Here is a 23,172-nt window from a genome sequence, read left to right as displayed (position 1 = left end):
TTGACTTTCTAATTTGTTACTGCAAAATGAGTATAATAATACCCAATCCCACGAGAGTGTTGAGAATATAAAAGAAGATAATGAAAGTGGAATGACTAACATGGTGTGTGGCGTACAATATGGACTCAGGAACATTAGTTCTTATCTTATTTGGGTTTCCCCAAAAGCAAAATCTAAGACAAGAACTTTGATGCAGGTGGTTTATCTGGGAAGCTTAAGTGGATATGACGGAAGGTGAGATGGAAGAGAGTTTTATTCCAGGAAGGGAAGTTTTATTCTAGGAAGCTGAAGTGGGTATGAGGGAGGAGAGACGGAAGGGAGCAAAGCCAAGTAAGTGAACGTTTATGAGTGGAATGCTGCTGTGGGCAGCTGGGGCTCCATCCCACTGGGAAACTTCTGCGGAACCATGTGGAACATGCCTGTTGGTGCGAATTGTAAAACTGCCCACCACAGCTGCAAAAAAACTCAGGTGGGTCAAGAGAAAGCATGGTCAGGTATCAGTAGTATCTGCTGTTGTTTTTGTTCCCTTATTCATCATAAATTAATTAGCTAAAGAATTTAGTAAATGACCTCCCATACTGGAAGTCATACCAATGTGACTTTATGTTAGCATTCTCAACAAATACATGCAAAGGGGAGAATAAGGTTTGCAGACGATTTAGAGAACAAGTGAGACTTGAGAAAGACTTTGAAAAATGATTAGGATTTGGACATGTGGCTGGAAATAGGAAAGGATTTATAGATTGAGGAAATCATATAATAACTTTCATTTATTAATTGCTCACGGTGTGACATGCTGTGCTAACTTGATTACACCCATTATCTCAATTGAGGCTCAGAGCAAACCTAAAGGTAGGCATTACTTTCACCTGAATTGTATAGAGGCAGCTCAGAGTTTAATTTACTTCTAAAAATCACACAACTTTAAGTGAGATAAACAAGGTGTGAACTCATGTTTGTTGCTTGCTTTTTATAACCTGTGGTTTTAACCACCAAACTAGAAAGGTGATAATGCTTCCTGCGAAAGGATAGAGTAATGAGCTTGTTAACAGGGGTAAAACAAGGACATCAGCTACATAAGGATCAGCAAAATGCTCATAACATAGGAAAAGGAATGACAGGCAATTTTAGAGCTTTTGCCATTTGGGGAGAAAAGCTTCATAATTGTGGCAGGGAGTGGGGGTGGAGAGGGAGTGTATCTGATTGGGAGGGATCTGAGGGTCTAGAGACAAAGGACAGGGATGAAGATGGAAGTGTCAAGAGAAGAATTCTCCTTTTTGACTTTCTAGTTTTGAACTGTAGCAGGTGGCTGTGTTTACTGAGTTGCTGCTACGCCTCTCCACACAGCCTCTGGCACAGAAGTTGTGCTGGAGATGGTCTGTGTTTGAGCTGAAACATAGACTTTGAGCTGAAAGTTGCAAAAAGGAGGAAAACAAGGAGATGGGCAGCAGCCATTATTTTGTCCCTTTTTATAAATTAGGGAGCTTCTGACATTTTATTCCTTTTCTTGGAATTTTTAAATTCATGGAACATACAGAACTGTGCTGTCCAGTATGGTACAGACACTATCTATGGGTCTATTCAGCACTTGAAATGGCTTTTCCAATTTGGAATATACTGTTAATGTAAAATACACATCATATTTTAAAGACATTATAAACAACAACAAAGAAGAGTATCTTAATTTTTATATTGGTTACATTTTAAATGATATTTAGTATTTAAGTAAAGAAAATATATTGTTATTAAAATTAATTTCACCTGTTTCTTTTTATGCTCTTAAATATAGCTATCAGAAAATTTAATCTTACATATGTAATTCACTTTATGTTTCTCCTTGACAGACCTGCTCTAGAGAAAGAACAGTGTTAAGGGCTTCTTATATAAGGTGACTAAGAGTGCTGTAACATCACCAGCTTGTATGATAGTCATTCTCAAGCACATCATATGCAACGCACCCTTTTCATAATAAATATTTTACAATGCCCCTTGTACAATCTTGAAATAATAGTCACAGATAACATAATAGCCACACTCATAATTTCCTTTAAAAAGTCAATAAAATATCCTATGTAATACAAATGAGAAATAATAAACAGTAATTTATAATTAAATAGTATGCACGTCAATATGCAAATGCTCAAATGTGACTAAACTAGAAGCCATGTGAGTAGTCAAGTGCTGACACCTATAGGTAGAATCACCAAATGTAGCAGCTTTAAGTGCAGGAGGATACATGTATATTGATAGGAAAATCAAATACAAGTGTTTTTAATGATATGATTTTCCTAAATGAACAAATTTTAGTAAATTCTAACAACAAAAAAGTAGAATCTTCTTTCAAATTCCCTTGGTACTTATTAAAGTCAGGCCAAAATAAGTTTTGTTATTTATTTTTATATTTTTATTGATATTATAATTGTACATATTTTTATGGACATGATATTTTGATACATGTATGCAATGTTTGATGATCAAATCGGGATAATTGGAATATCTATCACTTTGAACATTTTTCTTTTTTTTGAGACCAAATTTCACTCTTGTTGCCCAGGCTGGAGTGCAATGGCTTGATCTCGGCTCACTGTAACCTGTTTCCTGGGTTCAGAGATTCTCCTGCCTTAGTCTCCCAAGTAGCTGGGATTACAGGAATGTGTCACCACACCCAGCTAATTTTGTATTTTTAGTAGAGATGGGGTTTTCTCTTTGTTGGTCAGGCTGGTCTCGACCTCCTTACTTCAGGTGATCTGCCCGCCTCGGCCTCCCAAAGTGCTGGGATTATAGGCGTGAGCTACTGTGCTCAGCCTGAACATTTTTCTTTGTGTTGGGAACACTACAATTCTTGTCTTCAGGCTATTTTGGAATATACAATAAATTACTGTTAACTACAGTTTCCCCACACTGTCAGATACTAAAATTTATTCCTTTGAATGACATATTTGTACTCATTAACCAACTTCTCTTCATCCCTTCCTTCTTCATTCCCTTTCCAGCCCCTGCTAAAGACTATTCTACTCTCTGCCTTCATGAGATTCACTTTTTTAAGCTTTTGTAATCTCAGAACAGAATTTCTAGATTCACATATGTGAAAACAAGTTTTCTTCTAGATTGCTGGGACATGGGAAAGTCAGGTAGAAAGTGAGATGTAGAAGTAAGCCACGTTGAAGTCACATCCTCCACCTGACTCAAGCCTTCAGCTGACTGCAGCTTTGGCTTTCATCATGACCGTAACTTCATAAAGAACCTGGAGCCAGAATCACCCAACCAAGCCATTTTCACATTTCTGACCATGGAAATTCTGAAATAAGAAATATTTGTTTTTTGAGTTACCAATTTTGAGGGTAATTTACAATGCAGCAATAGATAATAAATTATTATTTAGTTTCTAAAAATCTTTTTTAAATTCAGAGTTTATCTTACAGCTAAATTTTTTACCCTTTGGCTTATATTTTGAATTAATGTATACTATCCCCAAACAGTTTTCTTTTTTTTAACTTATAAAGTGTATTTTTATATGTATGCATGTATATATGTATGTATGTATTTTTATTTCAATAGGTTTTGGGGGAACAAGTGGTGTTCAGTTACATGGATAAATTCTTTAGTGGTGATTTCTGAGTTTTTGGTGTACCTGAGCTATGTACATTCTACCCAATGTGCAGTCTTTTATCTCTCAACTCCTCCCACTTTTTCCCTAGAGTCCTCAAAATATGTTATATCATTTATATGCCTTTACATCCTCATAGCTTAGCTTCCAACTATAAGTGAAAACATACGATGTTTGGTTTGGCATTCCTGAGTTACTTCTCTTTGAATGATGGTCTCCAATTCCATCCAAGTTGCTGCAAATGCCATTATTTCATTCCTTGTTAGAGCTGAATAGTAGTCCATGTTATATATAAAACACCTTTTCTTTATCCATGTTGATAGGCATTTGAGCTAGTTCCATATGATATGGTGTGGACCTGTGTCTCCACTAAAATCTCATCTTGAATTGTAATCTGAATTATAATCCTCACGTGTTGGAGGAGGGATCTTGTGGGAGGTGACGAGATCATGGGGGCAGTTTCACCATGCTGTTCTCATGATAGTGAGTGAGTTCTCATGAGATCTGATGGTTTTATAAGGGACTTTTCCCTGCTTCACTCTGCATGTCTCCTTCCTGCCTCCATGTGAAGAAAGATGTGTTTGTTTCTCCTTCTGCTGTGATTGCAAATTTTCTGAGACCTGCTTAGCCATGCTGAACTGTGAATCAGTTAAGCCTCTTTCCTTTGTAAATTACCCAGTCTCGGGTGTGGCCTTTTTAGCAGCATGAGAACAGAATAATACAGTACATTGGTACCAGGAGTGGGGTGCTAATAGAAGATACCCAAAAATGTGGAAGTGACTTTGGAACTGTGTAATAGGCAGAGGCTGGAACAGTTTGGAGGGCTCAGAAGAAGACAGGAAAATGTGGGGCAGTTTGGAACTTCCTAGAGACTTAGAGGGCTCAGAAGACAGGTAGATGTGGGAAAGTTTGGAACTACTTAGAGATTTGTTGAATGGCTTTGACCAAAATGCTGGTAGTGATATGGACAAGAAGTCCAAGCTGAGATGATCTCAGATGGAGATGAGGAACTTCTTAGGAACTGGAGCAAGATGACTCTTGCTATGCTTTAGCAGGAAGAATGGTAGCATTTTGCCCCTATCCTAGAGATCTGTGGAACTTTGAACTTGAGAGATATGATTTAGGGTATCTGCTGGAAGAAATTGTTAAGCAACAAACTTTCAAGAGGATGCGGAGCATAAAAGTATGGAAAATTTGCAGTCTGACAATGCAATAGAAAAGAAAAACTCATTTTCTGGGGAGAAATTCAAGCCCGCTGCAGTAATTTGCCTAAGTATCAAGCAGCCAGATGTTAATCACCAAGATAAGGGGGAAAATGTCTCCAGGGCATGTCAAAGACCTTCAAGGCAGCCCCTCTGATCTCATGCTCAAACCCTAAGAGGGAAAATGGTTTTCTGAGCTGTGTCCAGGGCCTCCCTGCTGTGTTCGGCGTAGGGACTTGGTGCCCTGCGTCCTAGCCACTCCAGCTATGGCTAAAAGGGGGAAGAGTATAGCTCAGGCCATTGCTACATAAGGTTAAAGTCCCAAGCCTTGGCAGCTTCCATATGGCATTGGTCCTGTGGGTACATAGAAGACAAGAATTAAGGTTTGGGACCCTTCATCTAGATTTCAGAGGATATACAGAAATGCCTGGATGTCCAGGCAGAAATTTGCTTCAGGTGTGGAACCCTCATGAAGAACCTCTGCTAGGGCAGTGCAGAAGGGAAATATGAAGTCAGAATCCCCACATATAATTCCTGTTGCGGCACTGCCTAGTGGAACTATGAGAAGAAGCCCACCATTCTCCAAATACCAGAATGGTAGGTCCACTAGCAGCTTGCATAATGCAACTGGAAAAGGCACAGACACTCAATGCCAACCAGTGGAAACAGCTGGGAAGGTGGCTATACCCTGCCAATTCATAGGGGTTGAACTTCCCAAGACTATGGAAGTCCAACTCTTGTATCAGCATGACCTGGATGTGAGACATAGAATCAAAGGAGATCATACTTTTGAAATTTTAAGGTTTAATGACTGCCCTATTGGATTTCAGACTTGCATGGGACCTATAGCCCCTTTCTTTTGGCCAATTTCTTACATTTGGAATGGGTATATTTACCCAATGCCTGTATCCCCATTATATCTAGGAAGTAACTAACTTGCTTTTGATTTAATAGGCTCACAGGCAGAAGGAACTTGCCTTGTCTCATATGAGACTTTGGACTTGGACTTTTGGGTTTATGCTGAAATTTGTTAAGACTTTAAGGAACTGTTTAAAAGGCATAATTGTATTTTGAAAGTGAGAAGCACATAAGATTTGGGAGGGGTCGGGGTAGAATAATATGGTCTGGCTGTGTGTTCCTACCAAAATCTCATTTTGAATTATAATTGAATGTAATCCCCATGTGTTGTGGGAGGAACCTCATGGAAAGTCACTAGATCATGGATGCAATTCTCCTATGCTGTTCTTGTGATAGTGAACAGCAAGTGAACCATATAGATCATGAGATCTAACAGTTTTATAAGGGGCTTTTCCCCCCTTTGCTCTGCCCTTCTTCATGCCACCACGTAAAGAAGAATGTGTTTGCTTCCCCTTCCACCATGATTGTAAGTTTCCTGAGGCCTCCCCAGCCATGCCGAACTGTGAGTCAATTTTTCTTTCCTTTATAAATTACCTAGTCTCAGGTATGTTTCTATTAGCAATGTGAGGGTGGACTAATACACCATATTTTGCATTTGCGAATTGAGCGACCGTAAACATGCATCAGTTCTGGTAGTATAGAAAGGATACAAGCTTGCCCTAGGATTGTGTGGATAAGTATTCAGGTTTCTCAGGAGCTGGGCAGGACCATGAAGCTTCCAAGAGATTATGTCCTTTGTCTTCAAAGGTTTTCAGCTGTCTCACAGAGCCTGCAGCAGCAAGCCCTAAACAAACATTTATGTTTGAAGGAAATACTTTCACCATCTTCTTTTTTCAAAGTAAACATTCATAATAATTAGAAAACACACCTTTTAAATTTGTGTTAAGCTTATAGCTACATTTTCTAGGATTTTGTATTTTTTAGTCCTTACTGTATGATTTAACACATGGACCCTAAATTTCATTTAAAATATTCCTTAAGGCCTAAACTATTACACAGTATCTGATGTTTATTTACCTTAGCTCTTAAAATAAACATGAAAAGGTTTATATTTAAATTCCAGTCTAGGATATGATCAAACTCCCTTTCATTCATTCACACTGAATTGTCAATTGTCACGTTTCTATTTATTCAGTCATTCATTCATTGAATAAATGATATAGGCACACATAAACTCTAAAGATATAGAGATGAATACATCTCATATTTAGTAAATTAACTATTTCTTAACACATTCTTCCTAAGGAAAGTATATATGATACTGATTGGCAATGCAGAGACAAGATAGGTTCTGAAGATTGTTAGTATATTCTCTCAAGTTCAACCAAGTCATGGCCTCAATTTCAGTTGCTCTTGAAGCTGTTGTCTCTATGTTAGAACAAATAAAAGCAGCCTCTGTCACCTTGGCTGCAGCAACAGATCTAACAAACGCTTCCTCCTTTTTCTAATAAGTAGATAACCTTAGGGGCATTTGCTTTTACCTCGCTAGGATAGTACTGCATCTTCACTTTCTTCCCTCAAGGCTACATGACCTTCTAGCTCTTTGCCACAATTTAGTCTACAGGGTTTTGATAATAACCTTACTCCACAGGATACCACACAGATTCCTTACATTCATAGCATCATGCTGATAAGATCTGGGGAATAGTGGTTAGCATATAATCTTGACGCCTTATAAAGACACATGTGTGCTAATGAGTAAGAGAAAAATCTCATGACAATACAGGAGTCTTCCACCTCCGTAAAGTTTCTGAGGGATCCAGTAGTTACATCTTCTCCAAAGTGAAAGATAAGTTACTGCAGCTTACATTTTCTATAATTAAAAGGGGCGCAAGAGTAGTTGCCAGATTTGAGTAGAGCTCAGAGAAATAAAATACTTTTCAGATAATCCAGGCTACTGTACAAACAGGTATGCCACTGGGTCTAAAATACTTGTTGGAGAGCAAGATACTTTATGGGGCCTGTGATAAATGCCTATTAGAGAGTCACAGTAGAGGTCCCGAGGGTGCTGGAGAAAAACCCGTTTTTTCTTTTCAGAAAATAACTATTCTTCTTTTGAGAAATAGCCCCTTGACCCTGAATGATCACTCAATGATATGAGCTTCCCATCATGATGTTTAATGGGTACTATTTGGTCCATCAAACCTAAAGGTGGTTCTGCCCAGCAGCACTCCACTCCCAATGGAAATGACACATTCCTACAATGCTTCAGAAGGTCATAAAGGCTCAAGAAAGTTACATAAAAAGAATTCTTACAATATATTAACTACTGATGTCAACAGGTATGTGTTAGAGAAACACATACATGAAAAGGTCCCTTTCATCATGGGAAATTAATTATAGAAACGTCCCTTTGATCAGCTGACTGAGAAGGAAAAAAATTAAACCAGATTTATAGAGGGCTGTGGAGGATCTGTTGGCATTAATTAGGGTAAATTTTTCTGGTTGTCTACTTTGACTGGAAGAGTAGAAGATCTGAATCATTTAGTCTATTCATAGATAGAAGCCAATGATTTGGCTACATTGTCATGGACTAGAAAAGAAAAATATTAGACAGTCGATGGCCAGGAAGTTTGAGAAATAACTGTAAGGATTGATCTCTAAATGGACCCAGGATATGAAGATATTTATGTCTCATGTGGCTGCTTAGTGAAGCCCCTGCTGTAGAGGTAGTTTTCAATAATCAAGATGGAAAGCCACTTGTTCAATGACTTTGTGAAAAAGTAACCATGATAACAGGGATGAAGATTACGTGTGGGTTTTGATAACGTGGACTTGTACTCACAAAAGATGACCTGGCTTCTAACAATGTGTATGCAACAAATTTATCAGCAGAGATTATCAACACTGAAACCCCATTCACCCAAAAGTAGCTGGTATAATGGAATATCCTCCTGAAGAGCCAGTTATATCTTCCGGTAGAAAACAATAACTTTGGAGGCTGGGGAGCTGTTTTCTAGACTATGGCAGGGTCCTAGCAGGAAACATGTTAAACTCATATAGAATAACTGAATAGAGTTAAGTAAAGGAAATATTCATAAAGGTATGAACAGAGTAAAGGGAAATAAGCAGGAGTTAATGTAGAACCTAGAGGTTGGCACCAACAGGGAGCCGTTTCCACCCCTGGGCCTGAAGAGGCACAGGAGGAGTAACCCAAATCCAGGAGGAGAAGCTAAATGGAGAGAGCCCACTGGCAGCACTGACAGGAGCAGGAGCCTTAGGTAGAGAGCCAACCTGTTATGACCCATCAGCAGGAAAGCCAGAGGAAGAAATTCTACAAACTCATACTCCTACGCTCCAATTTCACCAAATTAGAAGCAGAGGACAAGAGAGCCATTTGGTGTAACCCATAAATGCCAGCTTCCCAGGGGACAGAGCAGGATGAGGAGAATAAGGAATAGATTTGGAGGGGAAAATGAAAAATGCCCATCCCATATTCCAAACAAGTGATCAGCCTATTCAAGAGTGGGACTTCAGATATATACAGCAAGACATTCAGCACTTCATTTAAAAACTATATAAGGTTTTCAGACTTTCTTTAATCAGAATTCACTGCCACATGAAACAGCAACAGTATAAAGAAGGAAGACACACCTAAATTTCAAAGTCTATGAACTGGAAGGACAGTAGGATGTAAAAGATGGGACAAAGCATATCCTTAAAACGGGTTTGTAAAAAATAGACACAGAATTGAGGACAGCAGAAAAACAACCAAATTACCAAGAAATGAAAGTAGGATCTTTATAATATCTGGTTTTTGTGTGTTTTTTAGCATTTTACTTTTTGCTGATTACTTTAATATACTTATTTTTCCTTATTATTCTAAACAGATGTCAGACCACCACTATTCAATATTTTATTTAAGATGTTAATTGACATTAGCAGGCAGGTTTTTGTTTTCATTTTTTAGGTAAGAAAGTAGGTGAAATAATAAGGACAGGATTTTATGGTTTTTTCCTTCATTCATTGTACAAATAATTTCTTTATTCATTCATTCTACAAATATTTTTTGAGTCCCTCCTCATTGTCAGCACCAAGCTAGACCCTGGGAATACAATGGGCCCTTGCTCTCCCAAAGCCTACAGTCTGTGGGGAGAAATAGATTTTAATGAATTAACTGCACAAATATAAAATTCCAATTCTGACAAGTGCTACAAAGGAGCAATATGTGGCATGAAAAGCATGATTCTTAAAGGCAAATGATCAAATGAGGGAGGTCAGGGATGATGTTTCTGAAGAAAAGATGCAGAAGCTGAGACCTCAAAAATGAATAGAGGCCCAAGAGGCTTCCAGTACATGAACAACATGGATAAAGGGCCTGTGAGGGGTGGTAGTGTGATGGGTACTGAGAACAGAAAGGAGATCCGTGTGGTGCTCACACAGAAAGCAGGATGAAGTGTAGTTTCAGATATGGATGGAGAGGTAACATCTTAGGATTTTCTATGATGAACTAGAGGGAGATTTTTTTAGATGTCAGTGTCAGCTGTGAACTCCATGGTAGAGGTTCTGTTCTTCCTATTCAAATTTTCTTGGAAGAGGTTGAGGCCACCACCTATTCAGTGTTTCTGGTCTTGGTCTTTACTTGCTTAACTGTGGTTTTATAATTGGCCACATCTTTTTACTTTATATGAAGCAGCCCTCAGGGTTCCTAAAAATTGTTGCAATGTATTATATCTGAAAATGTTACACTTAATACTCATTAACATCTACTAGTAAAAAACACTTTTTGAGAGGCCCATGAAATCCTTTGAGGTTTTTCTGGCCAAATCATAAAACATTCCCTAAAATAATTTTATTTACTCCATAGTTCAAGCAGTAACTGAAGGAAAGAAAACCAACTATTTAGGTGTGGATTATGATAAAGAACTCACTCCCCTTTTTAGTCTGTACATAATAGAGGCTAATTTTTTAATTACTCAAAATTAACAATGACACTGCAGCAAATCGACCCATATCAGTCTCAGAGGGGCAAGACTGAAGATAATAGATTGATGATCTTTGACTGCAGAAGAATACCTGCTTTCATTTATCCCCAAAGTGTTCTTGGATACTTGCTGTTTTAAGCCTAACCCAGTGTGGAATTAAAAGCCGTGGGAGGAAAAGGAGGAAGGGAAAAACATTGGATGAGGCTCATGGGGTTCCAGTCTGCCCTCTCTCTCAGTAACCTTCATTGCTTAGTCCTCATTCATTGTCTTTATTAAATAAAATGCAGTATAGTACAGTGTTCAAGAGTACAGGCTCTAGAATTAAACCACCTGGGTTATGTTGGTGAATAAAACCAACACAAATTTGGCTCAATCATCTTTTTTCTTCATTATCTCATCGCTTTAGAATAACTTTAAAACACCACTTTAAGTGAACCTGACTGACGTTTGTGCAAGTGCACGTGTCACTGTGTGTATAAAAGAGAAAGAGAAGAGGAGAGGAATGATTTGTAAAAGAATTCTATTAGGGAAATTCATAGCAGATAACCAAAGATTGGTAAGAGATGGTGAAAAATTTATTTAGGCAAATTATCCTTTCACTTGTATCAAGGAAATGCATGTTTCCGAAGTACCAGGAGCGAGCATTATTATCTAACATTGTCTCTCATTTTCAAACATTTGCAAAGTATGTTCTTGGTGTGCTCTAGGGTTGAGTCAGAAGTTGCAGCCACTTAAAAGCCTTCTGTCAAGGAGAAAATGTGATTAGACCAACTGCTTGCACCAACACTTAAAAATTAACTGCAAATCTGTTTGGGGCAGGAAAGGCATTCCCTAAACACTTGCTGGTTGGGAATGTTAGCTTTCAAATCATTACTTTGTATCCCTTAAAGGTACATTTTAACTGTTTTAATATGTGAGGAACAGGCCTGCCAAATTGTGCTTATGGCTTTTTAACACAAGCAATTTACAAATGCAATGAAGCAGATAATAGGACACATGATACCGAATTTGAAAATCTGTGTTGATGACACCACTGCTATAGAAACATTTTTGGAAGCAGCCCTGTATCCTGTTGCTTAGATAAGAAAAATGTTGTTTATCATTTCACAGGTGGCCTCTTCCATCCAATGGTGAGTTTAGGGTCATGTCATTGAAACCAATTCAGTCCCTCTCATGATAACAATACTCCACTTAAAATCATCTAGAATGCATGCATTCAACAAAATAAAGCAAACAGTAAAAAACTCACTCAATACTAAAAAATCTGCCCAAGTAATAGTGAAAATTAAATGCTTCCTTTTTAAAATGAAGACTTCCAAAACAAAAGGAAGTATAGGTTTATAATTTAATTTGTAAACATTTATATATTTGTAAAGAATGCAAAAGGACATTTAATACTGATTCTGGTTATACATACAAGGTTATATTTTTCATTAAGAAAAGTTTACAAGAATAATTTAAAAATCAATAGAACTGGAATTTTTAAAAATTCTTACTTTTTAATTGGGAGATCTGATTTTACTTGACTAAAACAACATTTCCAAGCTGTGTTCTGATAGGCTCACTTTAGTTGCAAAGTAGATTAACAGCACAATGTAATTTCCTGTTATAGTCATTCCCAATTGCCAATTTCCTCTTGCAATGAATATTGTGGTCACACCACCAAGCTCCCAAATTAGAACAACAGGATGCCTAGTGAGGTACAGATGGCTATTATAAAAGAGACAAGAGATAAGTATTGAGGAGGTGTGGTGAAAAAAGGGAACTCTTGAACATTGTAAGTAGGAATGTAAATTAATATAGCCATTATAAACAACAGCATGGAGATTACTCAAAAAATGAAAAATAGAATTACCATCTAACCCAGCAGTCCCACATCTGGGTATCTGCCCAAAAGATTTGAACTCAGTATATTGAAGAGTTATCCGTACTCCCATGTTCACTGCAGCATTATTCACCATAGCCAAGATTTGGAATCAATTTAAGTATCTATCAATAGTAGAATAAAGAAATTATACTCTGTGTGTGTGTGTGTGTGTGTGTGTGTGTGCGCGCATGTGCATGCATGTACAGACACACACATATACACACAAAATGGAATATTTTTAAGCCTTAAAAAAGAAGAAAATCCTGCCAAGTTGTGACAACATGGATGAACCCAGAGAACATTATGCTAAGTGAAATAAACCAGCCATAGAAGAAAAATATTTATCTCCTTTATATGTGAAATCTTAAATATTCCAACTCATAGAAGCAGAGTAGGATGGTAGTTGCCAAGATCTGGGGGTGGAGAAATTAGGAGATAATAGATAAAGGATATGAACTTTTAGTTTTAAGATGAATAAGTTCTACAGCTCTGATTTACAGCATCAACTATAGTTAATAATGTATTGTATTCTTGAAATTTGCTAAGAGAATATATCTTAAGTGTTATTTCCAAACTCACACTCCCTTACAAACAGAGATAACTAAGTCAGGTGATACATATGTTAGCCTGACTGTGGAGATAATTACACAAGGATATACATGTAGTAAAATATGAGGTTGTACACCTTAAATATACACTTTTTAAAATTTGTCAATCATACCTCGTAAAGCTAAAAAATTAAATTAAAATGTATATTTATGTGTTTACTTATTAGTAAGAGAAACTGTTCACTACTTCTTTGTATGGACAAAATGAAAAAGTCATCTTGGAATTATCTTGGTTCTTCAAAAGGTCACTAGTGACTTCTCCTAGTTGTGAAAATATGCTTTCTTTCTTCCTTATGTTTGTGGGGATAGAGGAAGACCAATTTGCTTTAAGAGAAGGAAGAGATAAGACCTCAAACTTTTCTCCCTGAGATTTTAATTTAGGATAGATCAGATTGACCCTGAACTAGGTTTGCTGGACAAAAAGGATAAAAATACCCTCAAAAGAAAGTGGAAGAGACTGGGCTGGTGTTCTAGGCTTAAAAGCAGGGCCTAAGAGTAAGGGCTGGTTCTGATCAAGCAAGAGCCAGTTTGGATGCAGCCATTCTGACCCTTGTCATGCTTTGGGGACCAACGGTTGAAATATTGCTGAAAGACTTAAAAAGCAGTAATCTTGGATTGGGAAGCTACTACAGTAGTGGGAAGATTAAGATGAGCAATGGACTATGAAATGATCTAAATGGCACAACCAAAATGTCAGAACTTGAGAACACTACAGTCTTTCCACCTAGAAACTGGAAATACAATTGCTCCCTCCTTGGTGTTTTGGGAAAGTTTAGGTCAGGAAAGAATGTGATACGCTAGATTTCCTTAAGTACTAAATGGAAAAATAGATGTGACTGTATCATTGCCCAAAAACAATGAACATATTCTTTAATATCAGAAATGATGGGGTCAATTTTGACTGTTATTAACTATTTTGTTTATTCCCTACCTTATTCTATGAAGGATTAAGGCTGAATATGAAAATTTAGCCTTATGTAATTATGTAAACTTCTTTCTTTCTCTACTTGATATTTTCAGATTTGTCCCCAGTCAAGTCATGATGCCATTCCTTTAATCCTTTGTACTGCTCTATAAATTACCTGCATGTCAAGGCTCATTACTGCTCTGCTTTGGTTTGGTTCATTTCTCTATTAAGGAAGCAATCACAAGCCTGACCATATTCAAGAGGAAAGGACTTCAGATTCTACTTCTCAATGAGAAAAATGACAAAGAATTTGCAGCCATGTATTAAGGTACCATAGTTCACCCTCTAGCCAGTTTTTTTTTTCTTTTCTTTTCCTCTCTCAAGATCTCCCAGAAGCTTCATCCAATTACCTCATCAGGCTCAGGCTTAAGGTCTAGATCTCATCACCTAAGTCAGGTCCAAGTGTGGACAAGGCTCAGGGGGGTTAGCTACTCTCCTAAGGATGATTTCTTTAGCTAGATCATGGAATTCATTACGTACATTTCCAACTTCCCTCATTACCACAGCAACAGTGATGCCAGATTTTTTACCACTACAGCAAGGTGCCCTTCCCTCCTGCTTCCAATCACATTTTGCTCATTTTCTTCCAAACTCACTGCCAGCCTCTTCAAAACCCACTGGGTTTCTGAACACCACCTGGTCTCAAAACGAATGCCTATATAGTAGGTTTGTGAAGCCAGCATCCCACTTTCAGGTACCAAATGTTGTTGTGCTTATCTATTGTTGCACCCTCAAACTCACTGGCCTTATATAACAATTTTAAATTTTGCTCATGATTTTGGGTGTCAGGAATTTAGGGAAAGGCTTAATTCTCCCTTGGGATCTTTCATACAGTCAAGTGTTGACTGGGGCTTCTGAAAACCCAACTGGACTGATTTATCCCTGGGAGCCCAGCTGAGCCTGTTGGCCAGGACTCCTCCATGAAGCTGCTACACACAGCTTGGGCTTCTTACAGCATGGTGACAGAGTTCTGGTCTTGTTTGCATTAGCTTTCTTGTTAACTTCTTACCTTCTTAGCTAATAGAGATAATTACTCTGGGAAAGGTTAAAAAAACAAAACCAAAACAAATTTTGGATCCTAACTTCAAGCACTTCCTAAGTAAATACAATAATGAACCAAATCACCCAAAGAGTAATCCATTTAAAAAGAAAACAAAATAAGAACTATTTATTTATTTACTTATTTATTTTTGAGACAAAGTCTGGCTCTGTCAACCAGGCTGGAGTGCAGTGGTGTGATGTCGGCTCACTGTAACACACACCTTCCAGGCTCAAGCCATCCTCCCACCTCAGCCTCCCAAGTAGCTGAGACTACAGGAGCACATCACGACACCTGGCTAATTTTTGTATTTTTTTGTAGAGACAAGGTTTTCACCATGTTGCCCAGGCTGGTCCCAAATTCATGAGCTCAAGCAATCAGCCAGCCTCAGCCTCCTGAAGGGCTAGGATTATAGGTGTGAGCCACTGCCACCACGCCTGGCCATAAAAATGTATTGATTGTTAAAACTGTGCTATTCTTATATACTTAATGATAGCAAAAGTATAGCAAAGAATAATTTGCATAATAAATATTCCCATGTTTTCTAGTTAGTACAATAATTGAATAGTAACCATGACCAAAGTAGGACAAAAGAAGGCTATTATCATAAAGGTTAGTTTGATCTTTCAAGATTTGATTACTTCTATCCAGACTCCACTTTATCCATTTGAACAGAGGCTCTGCTGTTCATCAATCAAATGTTAAGTGTCTCTGTTGCATTCAAGTGTTACCCTAGCTGGCCATATTCTACATAAAGGGCATTTCTCTCAGCAGATTTTGTAAAAAACAAACAAACAAAACAACAACAACAAAAAAAAAACTTCCGTGGAAACACTTCTTTATGAAAAGATCATGGATGAAAGTTAGGGCTGGGCACAGTGGCTCAAGCCTTTAATCCTAGCACTTTGGGAGGCTAAGATGGGTGGATCACCTGAGGTCAGGAGTTCAAGACCAACCTGGCCATCATGGTGAAACCCCATCTTTTAAAAAAGAAAGAAAGAAAGAAAGATAAGTCTACAAAAGCACTAATCTAATAAAGTTGGCAAAAGTCACCAAATTACCCATAACACATCAGTGAAACTGACTTATCACTATTTGCTCAAATGAAGGTATATATTCGTTCATGTTAAAAAACAATCCTTAACACTTCTAGTAACTTCTGCCATAGTTTCCCCTCATGCTTTTTTTAATTCAATATTAGATATATTCAAAGAATTAAGTTTATCTTGGAATGAAGCCAGTAAGGCTATTTATAGTACAGGGATGGAAAAAGGTATGTAGTGAATTTGGTGAGTCATTCATTTTAATCAGTGGCATTGGGATTAATCTGGAGACATCATCGAATTAATCTATTCAATATAGTTTTTTTTTATTGAGTAATATTTATCTGCCAATTTCCTTATGTGAATTAAGACATTTACAAACTGAATTTGGAGTTCTGGAACAAAATGGCAAATTTCTTATCTTGCTGCAGAGAAAATAATGGCATACACTCCTCTGTTTTGTCTACAGGAGACTGGCAATGGCTTTTCTTGCTCTGTATAAAGACACAAAACATTTTTCTATGGACTGCATCACACTGGCTTTGAGATACAGAGGAAAAACTTATTTAATGAAGGAATAAGGCAACCTAGTGAAAAGATTCTGGTCACAGGATGAGATCTTTGTGAAGTTCCTGTCATGTAGTCAAACTTTAATAACTCAAATTATGGGTCACCATGGAAATAATATATAAATTATATTGAAATGTATTAAAATTCAGAATAACTAGGTTATACAATGATAGCAAACAAATTACTACCCAAAACTACTATGATGCATTATTGATACAGTTAAGTATTACTTCATTTACTCCTCACAACAGCCCTGAAAGGCAGGTGATGTTTTCACACCTCCCAGGTAAGAAAACAGGTTGAGTAAGTAACCCAAGTCCATCAAAAAAAATAATGAAACTCAGGATCTGCCTGATTCCAAATCTGTTGCTTATATAACAAATTTCAATTCTATGATGAAGAGTAAAAACAAACAAAAAATTATATTGATAAGAAATATGTGACCCAAAGAGAAAGAAACTAAAATTCTATATTTTGTACAACAAAATTTATTTTATTATATTAGAGATTACATATTGTCCTACAACTTCATTAATGTTTAGAAGTTAAAATACTTTAATAACAAAAGAATGTTCTGAAGGTCTTAGAAGAGTATACTTAGTTTTGTGGCTTATGCTCCTTTATTTTTCTCTCCCTGCCTATTTTCCTGTCTTAATTTTTTGAACTCTCCAATTCTGTGTAGTTTTGGTACAGCAATATTGAGATTATCTTTTGGAAATGACTTTTAATTGGTGTTCTCAAAGTATTTCTCTAATTGGAAGATAATACTGAAGAGCAGGGAAAAATATTTTTCATTGTTTCCCAGTTAGGGTATAACTTTCTTTCTGCTAATACATTCTATGCACATTGACTACATGCTATTAATTATTGGTACTAGCTAATAGCTGATGTTCACAATCTTCACTCTAATAATAACATATTAAAGTTTCTTAAGTCAGAATTTAAAGGACAGAACCTATGTCTCTGGGGGAAAAAATGTTTAATCCATTCATATACAATTGTGTAACCCTTTAACAAAACATATTCACACTAGTTCCTTTGGTAGTTTAAAAAAAAATCCAAATAGGCCAGGAGTGGTGGCTCACACCTGTAATCACAGCGCTTTGGGAGGCTGAGGTATGTTTATCATGAGGTCAGTAGATCAAGACCATCCTGGCCAATATGGTAAAACCTCATCTCTACTAAAAAGAAACAAAAATTAGCTGGGCGTGGTAGTGCAATCCCAGCTACTCAGGAGGCTGAGGTAGGAGAATCACTTGAACCAGGGAGTTGGAGGTTGCAGTGAGCTGAGGTCGTGCCACTGCACTCCAGCCTGGTGACAGAGCAAGATGCTGCCATCTCAAAAAAAAAAAAAAAAAAAAAACCAAATAAAGAATCTCTATACTTTTCTTGTTTTCATTTTCATAGAAAAATCTTTAATTTAACAATAAATAACAGTATATCTCTTTGCTGGATATCTCTTGGGCAGAGACTAGAACCTTTTTGTATGTCAATGAGTTATCTGGTGAAATTCTTAATAATTGTTCCTTCTTTTCAAATTTGCTTATAAAAAGAAAAGTTTATATATTAACTAAAATGATCTAGGCCCTAGTTCTTATTAGTAAACAGCAACATGAACATAATTAGTTGCTTAATAGAATTTCAAAAGTAAAAATGATTAAAAATAAACCATAAAATTTTCTCTTTCTTTTTTATAATTGTATTTATTTCAGTAGTTTAGGCTTGTCTTTGACTAGAGTGTTTTGTGTTCATTTCTTACTGTCTGCCACCCGATAAATCCTGGTGAGGTACATTTCCTCCAGGAAGGACAACAATCAATAAGAGGAAGGCTTTTGGAAGAAAATAGTTAATTTTTGATACGTGGCACTGACTTAGTTATTCCATTAGCAAGTGTTAAATATTTTCTATGCCTGTATTTACTCACCCACAAGTCCTAAAACAATGTAGCCAATAATACACAGTAGGAAGATCATACAGCACAGAACATCTGTACAACTCCTAAAGACAAAAAAAGAAATAAATAATTAAAAGAGGTCCAAAATGACTTCCTGTTTACTGCACAAAATGAAGAGAGAAAAAGATAATAATAGTGATATGCTATTTCATAATTGCATATTTATTCAATAATCTTGAAAGGTAGATCAGATGTATTTCTACAAAGACATTAGCAGCCATGGAGAGGAACTAGTTCCATGATTAATGAATATCCCTCAGAACTCTCAGTATTTGTTCTCGCTTGAGTTATTTATTTGCAAAATTTTTTTTTTTTTTTTTTTTGAGACGGAGTTTTGCTCTGGTTACCCAGGCTGGAGTGCAATGGCGCGATCTCGGCTCACCGCAGCCTCCGCCTCCTGGGTTCAGGCAATTCTCCTGCCTCAGCCTCCTGAGTAGCTGGGATTACAGGCACGCGCCACCATGCCCAGCTCATTTTTTGTAGTTTTAGTAGAGACGGGGTTTCACCATGTTGACCAGGATGGTCTCGATCTCTTGACCTCGTGATCCACCCGCCTCGGCCTCCCAAAGTGCTGGGATTACAGGCGTGAGCCACCGCGCCCGGCAGCTACTCAGGAGGCTGAGGCAGGAGAATTGCCTGAACCCAGGAGGCGGAGGCTGCGGTGAGCCGAGATTGCGCCATTGCACTCCAGCCTGGGTAACGAGAGCAAAACTCCATCTCAAAAAAAAAAAAAAAGATTAGAGTATGCCAACATCAGATAGCCATTTTTTACATGAAATTGTAAAATAAGAGATTTGATTTTATGATATTCCTCTTCATGCCTCCCCCACACATGGTATAAAATAGTCATTTCCCATCCCTCCTCTTCTCCATTTTCCTCCTACATACACAGTATACAGTTACTATTGTTAAAGGATTGACTACATTAACTTTCTATGGGGAGCTGAGTTATAACTATTCCAGTAACAATGTATATAAATCATTAAAAGTAGAATGCCTCAAAAGTATAACTTTTCTAGCTGTTTCTATAAGCTACATATTGTCAATATAGGATTAGAGGAAATCTGACTCACAGAGAATCAGTGATTTGTTAAAGGTCACAAGCCAAGCCAGGATCCAGCAGGGATACTCAAGGTTTTCAACTAAAGTATTTTCTATTCTCAATATTACATCTTGTTCAGCTTATAAGTGGTTTGGAAGGTCAAAGCTATAGCTTGAAAGTGAGCAGCAATACTGTCATTCTTTATTTAAAACTTAATGAAGACTCTGTTAGTAAAGAAAAAGATCAGCTAATTTAACAGAATTAAAAGTTGCACAAGAGAATTTTCATAGTGAAAGCTCTTGATCTTGAGGGCATACAGATATGCCCTAATCTTTTAGCACAGGCAGGTTGAAGTTACACACTTATTTTTGGACATGGTAAGTAATGAATAACAATTGTATAGTAACAAATACAGTAATACCTTACATTGGTAAAGCCTATTATATTTGTATTGCTTTCAGAAACATAACCTTGAGAGACTCCTAAGAATATCTTTAGGCTTCTAGAGGTAGTAAAGTGAGTTTGCTTACTTTAGTTAGGTACATGAAAGAGATTGTTACAGAGGGGGCAAATATCTAGATCTCCAACACCAAACCTTTTTCATTTGTGAGTTATGTTAATATGATTACAATTTTCTGCAAAGTTTAAAAATAGCTACATCTAAAATTAATTATACACATTCCTATAATTCTTTACCTTGGAATAGGAAATGGATCTTTCATAGAGACAGTTAATTGTGCACAAACCAGAAACAAAATATCATTTGTTTAAATCTGGTTTCAACCCAGGAATTTTTAATTTCATTTGAATTTAAGAATTATGAGAATAATAATAACAAGAGAAGAAAGCAGTCACTCTAGTTTTTCTTGGTAATGGCCATTGAAAGCAAAAACCTGCTTGAGTGTGTGGAGGGTGTCTGTTTCACCTGCATTCTTACACATCCTACTTAATATCAGATTCTTAACCTGTCAGAGCAGTTGTTACATAACCTAACACCTAATAGAAAATGCATGCAGGTAAGAAACTCAAAAAGAAAAAACTAGAGCATAGATGTGCTTTAATTAGAAATCTTGCATTTGTCAAAGCCCTGGTGTGTAATCCTAACCAGCAGGAAGCTGGAGAGGGATGTAATCAGAAGCACCGGCCAGGGTGGCCTGCCATCCCATCCTTATATATCTATAATGTCACGTTTGTATCATTTCTAATAATGTATAGTATAACGCATACAGTAGTCTCCCCTTATTCACAAGGGAGACATTCTAAGACCCCCCAGTGGATGCCTGAAACTGCAGATGGTCCCAAACCCAATATTCTGGTTTTTTCCTATACATACAGACCTATGATAAAATTTACTTTATAAATTAAGTAAAATGAAGAAATTAACAATAATAAAATAGAACAATTATAACAAAATGCCACATCACTACTCCTGTGCATTAGAGCCATCATAAAGTAAAATCAGGGTTACTTGAACATAAGCATTGCGATACTGAGACAGCTGATCTGATAAGCAAGATGGCTAACAATTGATGAAGGAGCAGGCTGGACAGCATGGATACACTGGACAAAGAGATGATTCACATTCTGGGTGGGACAGAGTTTGACAGTGTGAGATTTTATCATGCTACTCAGAACAGTGGGCAATTTAAGACATCAATCATTTATTTCTATAATTTTCTATTTCATATTTTCTGCGCATCATGAATGGCCACAGATGACCTTGGATAATTGAAACCTCGGAAAGCAAAACTGCAAATAAAGGAGAACTATTGTGTTCATAATGACTTCACGTTACATACTATTATAAGGCTATGTGTTTATAAGGCTACATAGTCAATACAAGTAGGTAAACATCTAGAAAGATCAGTGAAAGAAACTTACCAATTTCAAAGGACAAAGCACAAAGAAAGAAGCAGAGCCTAAATGGAAGCTTTACGTTGTTGTTTTGTTTTGTTTTTGAGATGGAGTCTCGCTTCGTCACCCAGGCTGGAGTGCAGTGGCATGATCTAGGCTCACTGCAACTTCTGCCTCCCGGGTTCAACCGATTCTCCTGCCTCAGCCTCCTGAGTAGCTGGGACTAGAAGCACATGCCACCATGCCTGGCTAATCTTTGTATTTTTAGTATAGACGGTGTTTCACCATATTGGCCAGGCTGATCTCAAACTCCTGACCTTGTGATCCACCCACTTTGGTCTCCCAAAGTGCTGGGATTACAGGCATGAGCCACCACACCTGGTGGAAGTTTTTTAGTAAGTAAAACCCATACTGCTTGACTACTTGCACTAATGAATAAGCATCAGTTGGTGTTTTGTTTCTATATAGGGTTTTACACTATAATTTATTTCTTATTCTTTGGTGCCAAGGTAACACTAAAGCATCAGGAACTACCCTGTGCCCACACAACTATTCCCCCAGCAGTCTCTCACCACAATGGGACAGCATTTCTCAATAACTCATACCTTAAGATGTTTGGAGATTCTATCCTGGGGCTAGGGAAAATAATATATTAAAGTCTGCTTTGTTTTTCTGGTACACTGCTTTAGAGAAATAGCAGACCATAACCTATGGCCAGACTGGTTAATTTTGCCTTACTTAAACACAGAAGGTTGTTGAACAAACTGAAAATTATAAACAAAGAATTCAGATCTCCCCAGTAGTAGACATTAGTATTTCTAAATTTGTTTCTGTAGTAATTTGATTCTCTTTATTGCTTTAGAAATTTTTTAAAAATAGGGGTATGTGTGTATGTGTGTGTGTGTGTGTACTTTCAGGTAATGATAATTATCTGCTATTTTTTTTCCCATTAATTTATCTGTTTCACTCCCTTCCCACAGATATATTGTCTCTAAAAAACAATGCTTAGAAAGTTACTGGAAAATTGGATGTGAACAAATCAAAATATGGCTCAGGCACCATTTTGTGAGTCAAGAAACATGGCAGAAACTCAATTCAAATTTTTAGAAGTTGTAGTGCCTTATCATTGTTTCTTTCTTTTGATTTCAGAGCATCTGTCACAATCCTAAATATTCTATAGGCAATGAGTTCCATTTTTTAAGAAAAAAATAAGATTTTAATTGGGATAGTTTTCAAAACTCTCTAGACAGCTATTGAGATAACTGGATGATCTAAGCTCATGGCTGAAAATTATTCTGAATCATATTCTAGCTAGAGGCTTGTCATAACTGGACCTTTTCCTTAGGTGGATTGATTTTTACTTTCATAGCAAGCACTAGGAACCATTGTGCTAAGCTAAAAATGGGTTGCATCCCACTGGGTCCCAGAAAGAAGACAGAAAGAATAGTCATAGAGACATTTGCCCAACTCTCTCCCTCACCCTCCCTCCAAATCAAAGTCCCAGTTTTTCAAAACAAGCTGCTCACACCCACATTTATTAGACAGCCACTCAAAACTTTATTTAGTTTGTGTTTCC

General features: G+C 37.2%; 1 protein-coding gene across 4 annotated transcripts in view; it reads right to left on the bottom strand.

The window, feature by feature from the left end:
- Positions 1 to 23,172, bottom strand: part of SLC44A5 (solute carrier family 44 member 5) — a 418,726-nt gene that overhangs the window by 87,621 nt on the left and 307,933 nt on the right. For all 4 annotated transcript variants that reach the window (XM_017531591.2, XM_037739634.1, XM_017531572.2 and 1 more), the window contains exon 3: positions 18,671 to 18,744. In XM_017531591.2, coding sequence (XP_017387080.1) covers positions 18,671 to 18,744 — 74 coding nt within the window. The remainder of the gene's footprint in view (positions 1 to 18,670; positions 18,745 to 23,172) is intronic.

This window comes from Cebus imitator, unplaced genomic scaffold (assembly GCF_001604975.1).
Source record: "Cebus imitator isolate Cc_AM_T3 unplaced genomic scaffold, Cebus_imitator-1.0 Scaffold3, whole genome shotgun sequence".
NCBI lineage: Eukaryota > Metazoa > Chordata > Mammalia > Primates > Cebidae > Cebus > Cebus imitator.
The sequence above is the reverse complement of the archived record's forward strand: the minus strand, read 5'-3'. Positions and strand labels throughout refer to the sequence as shown.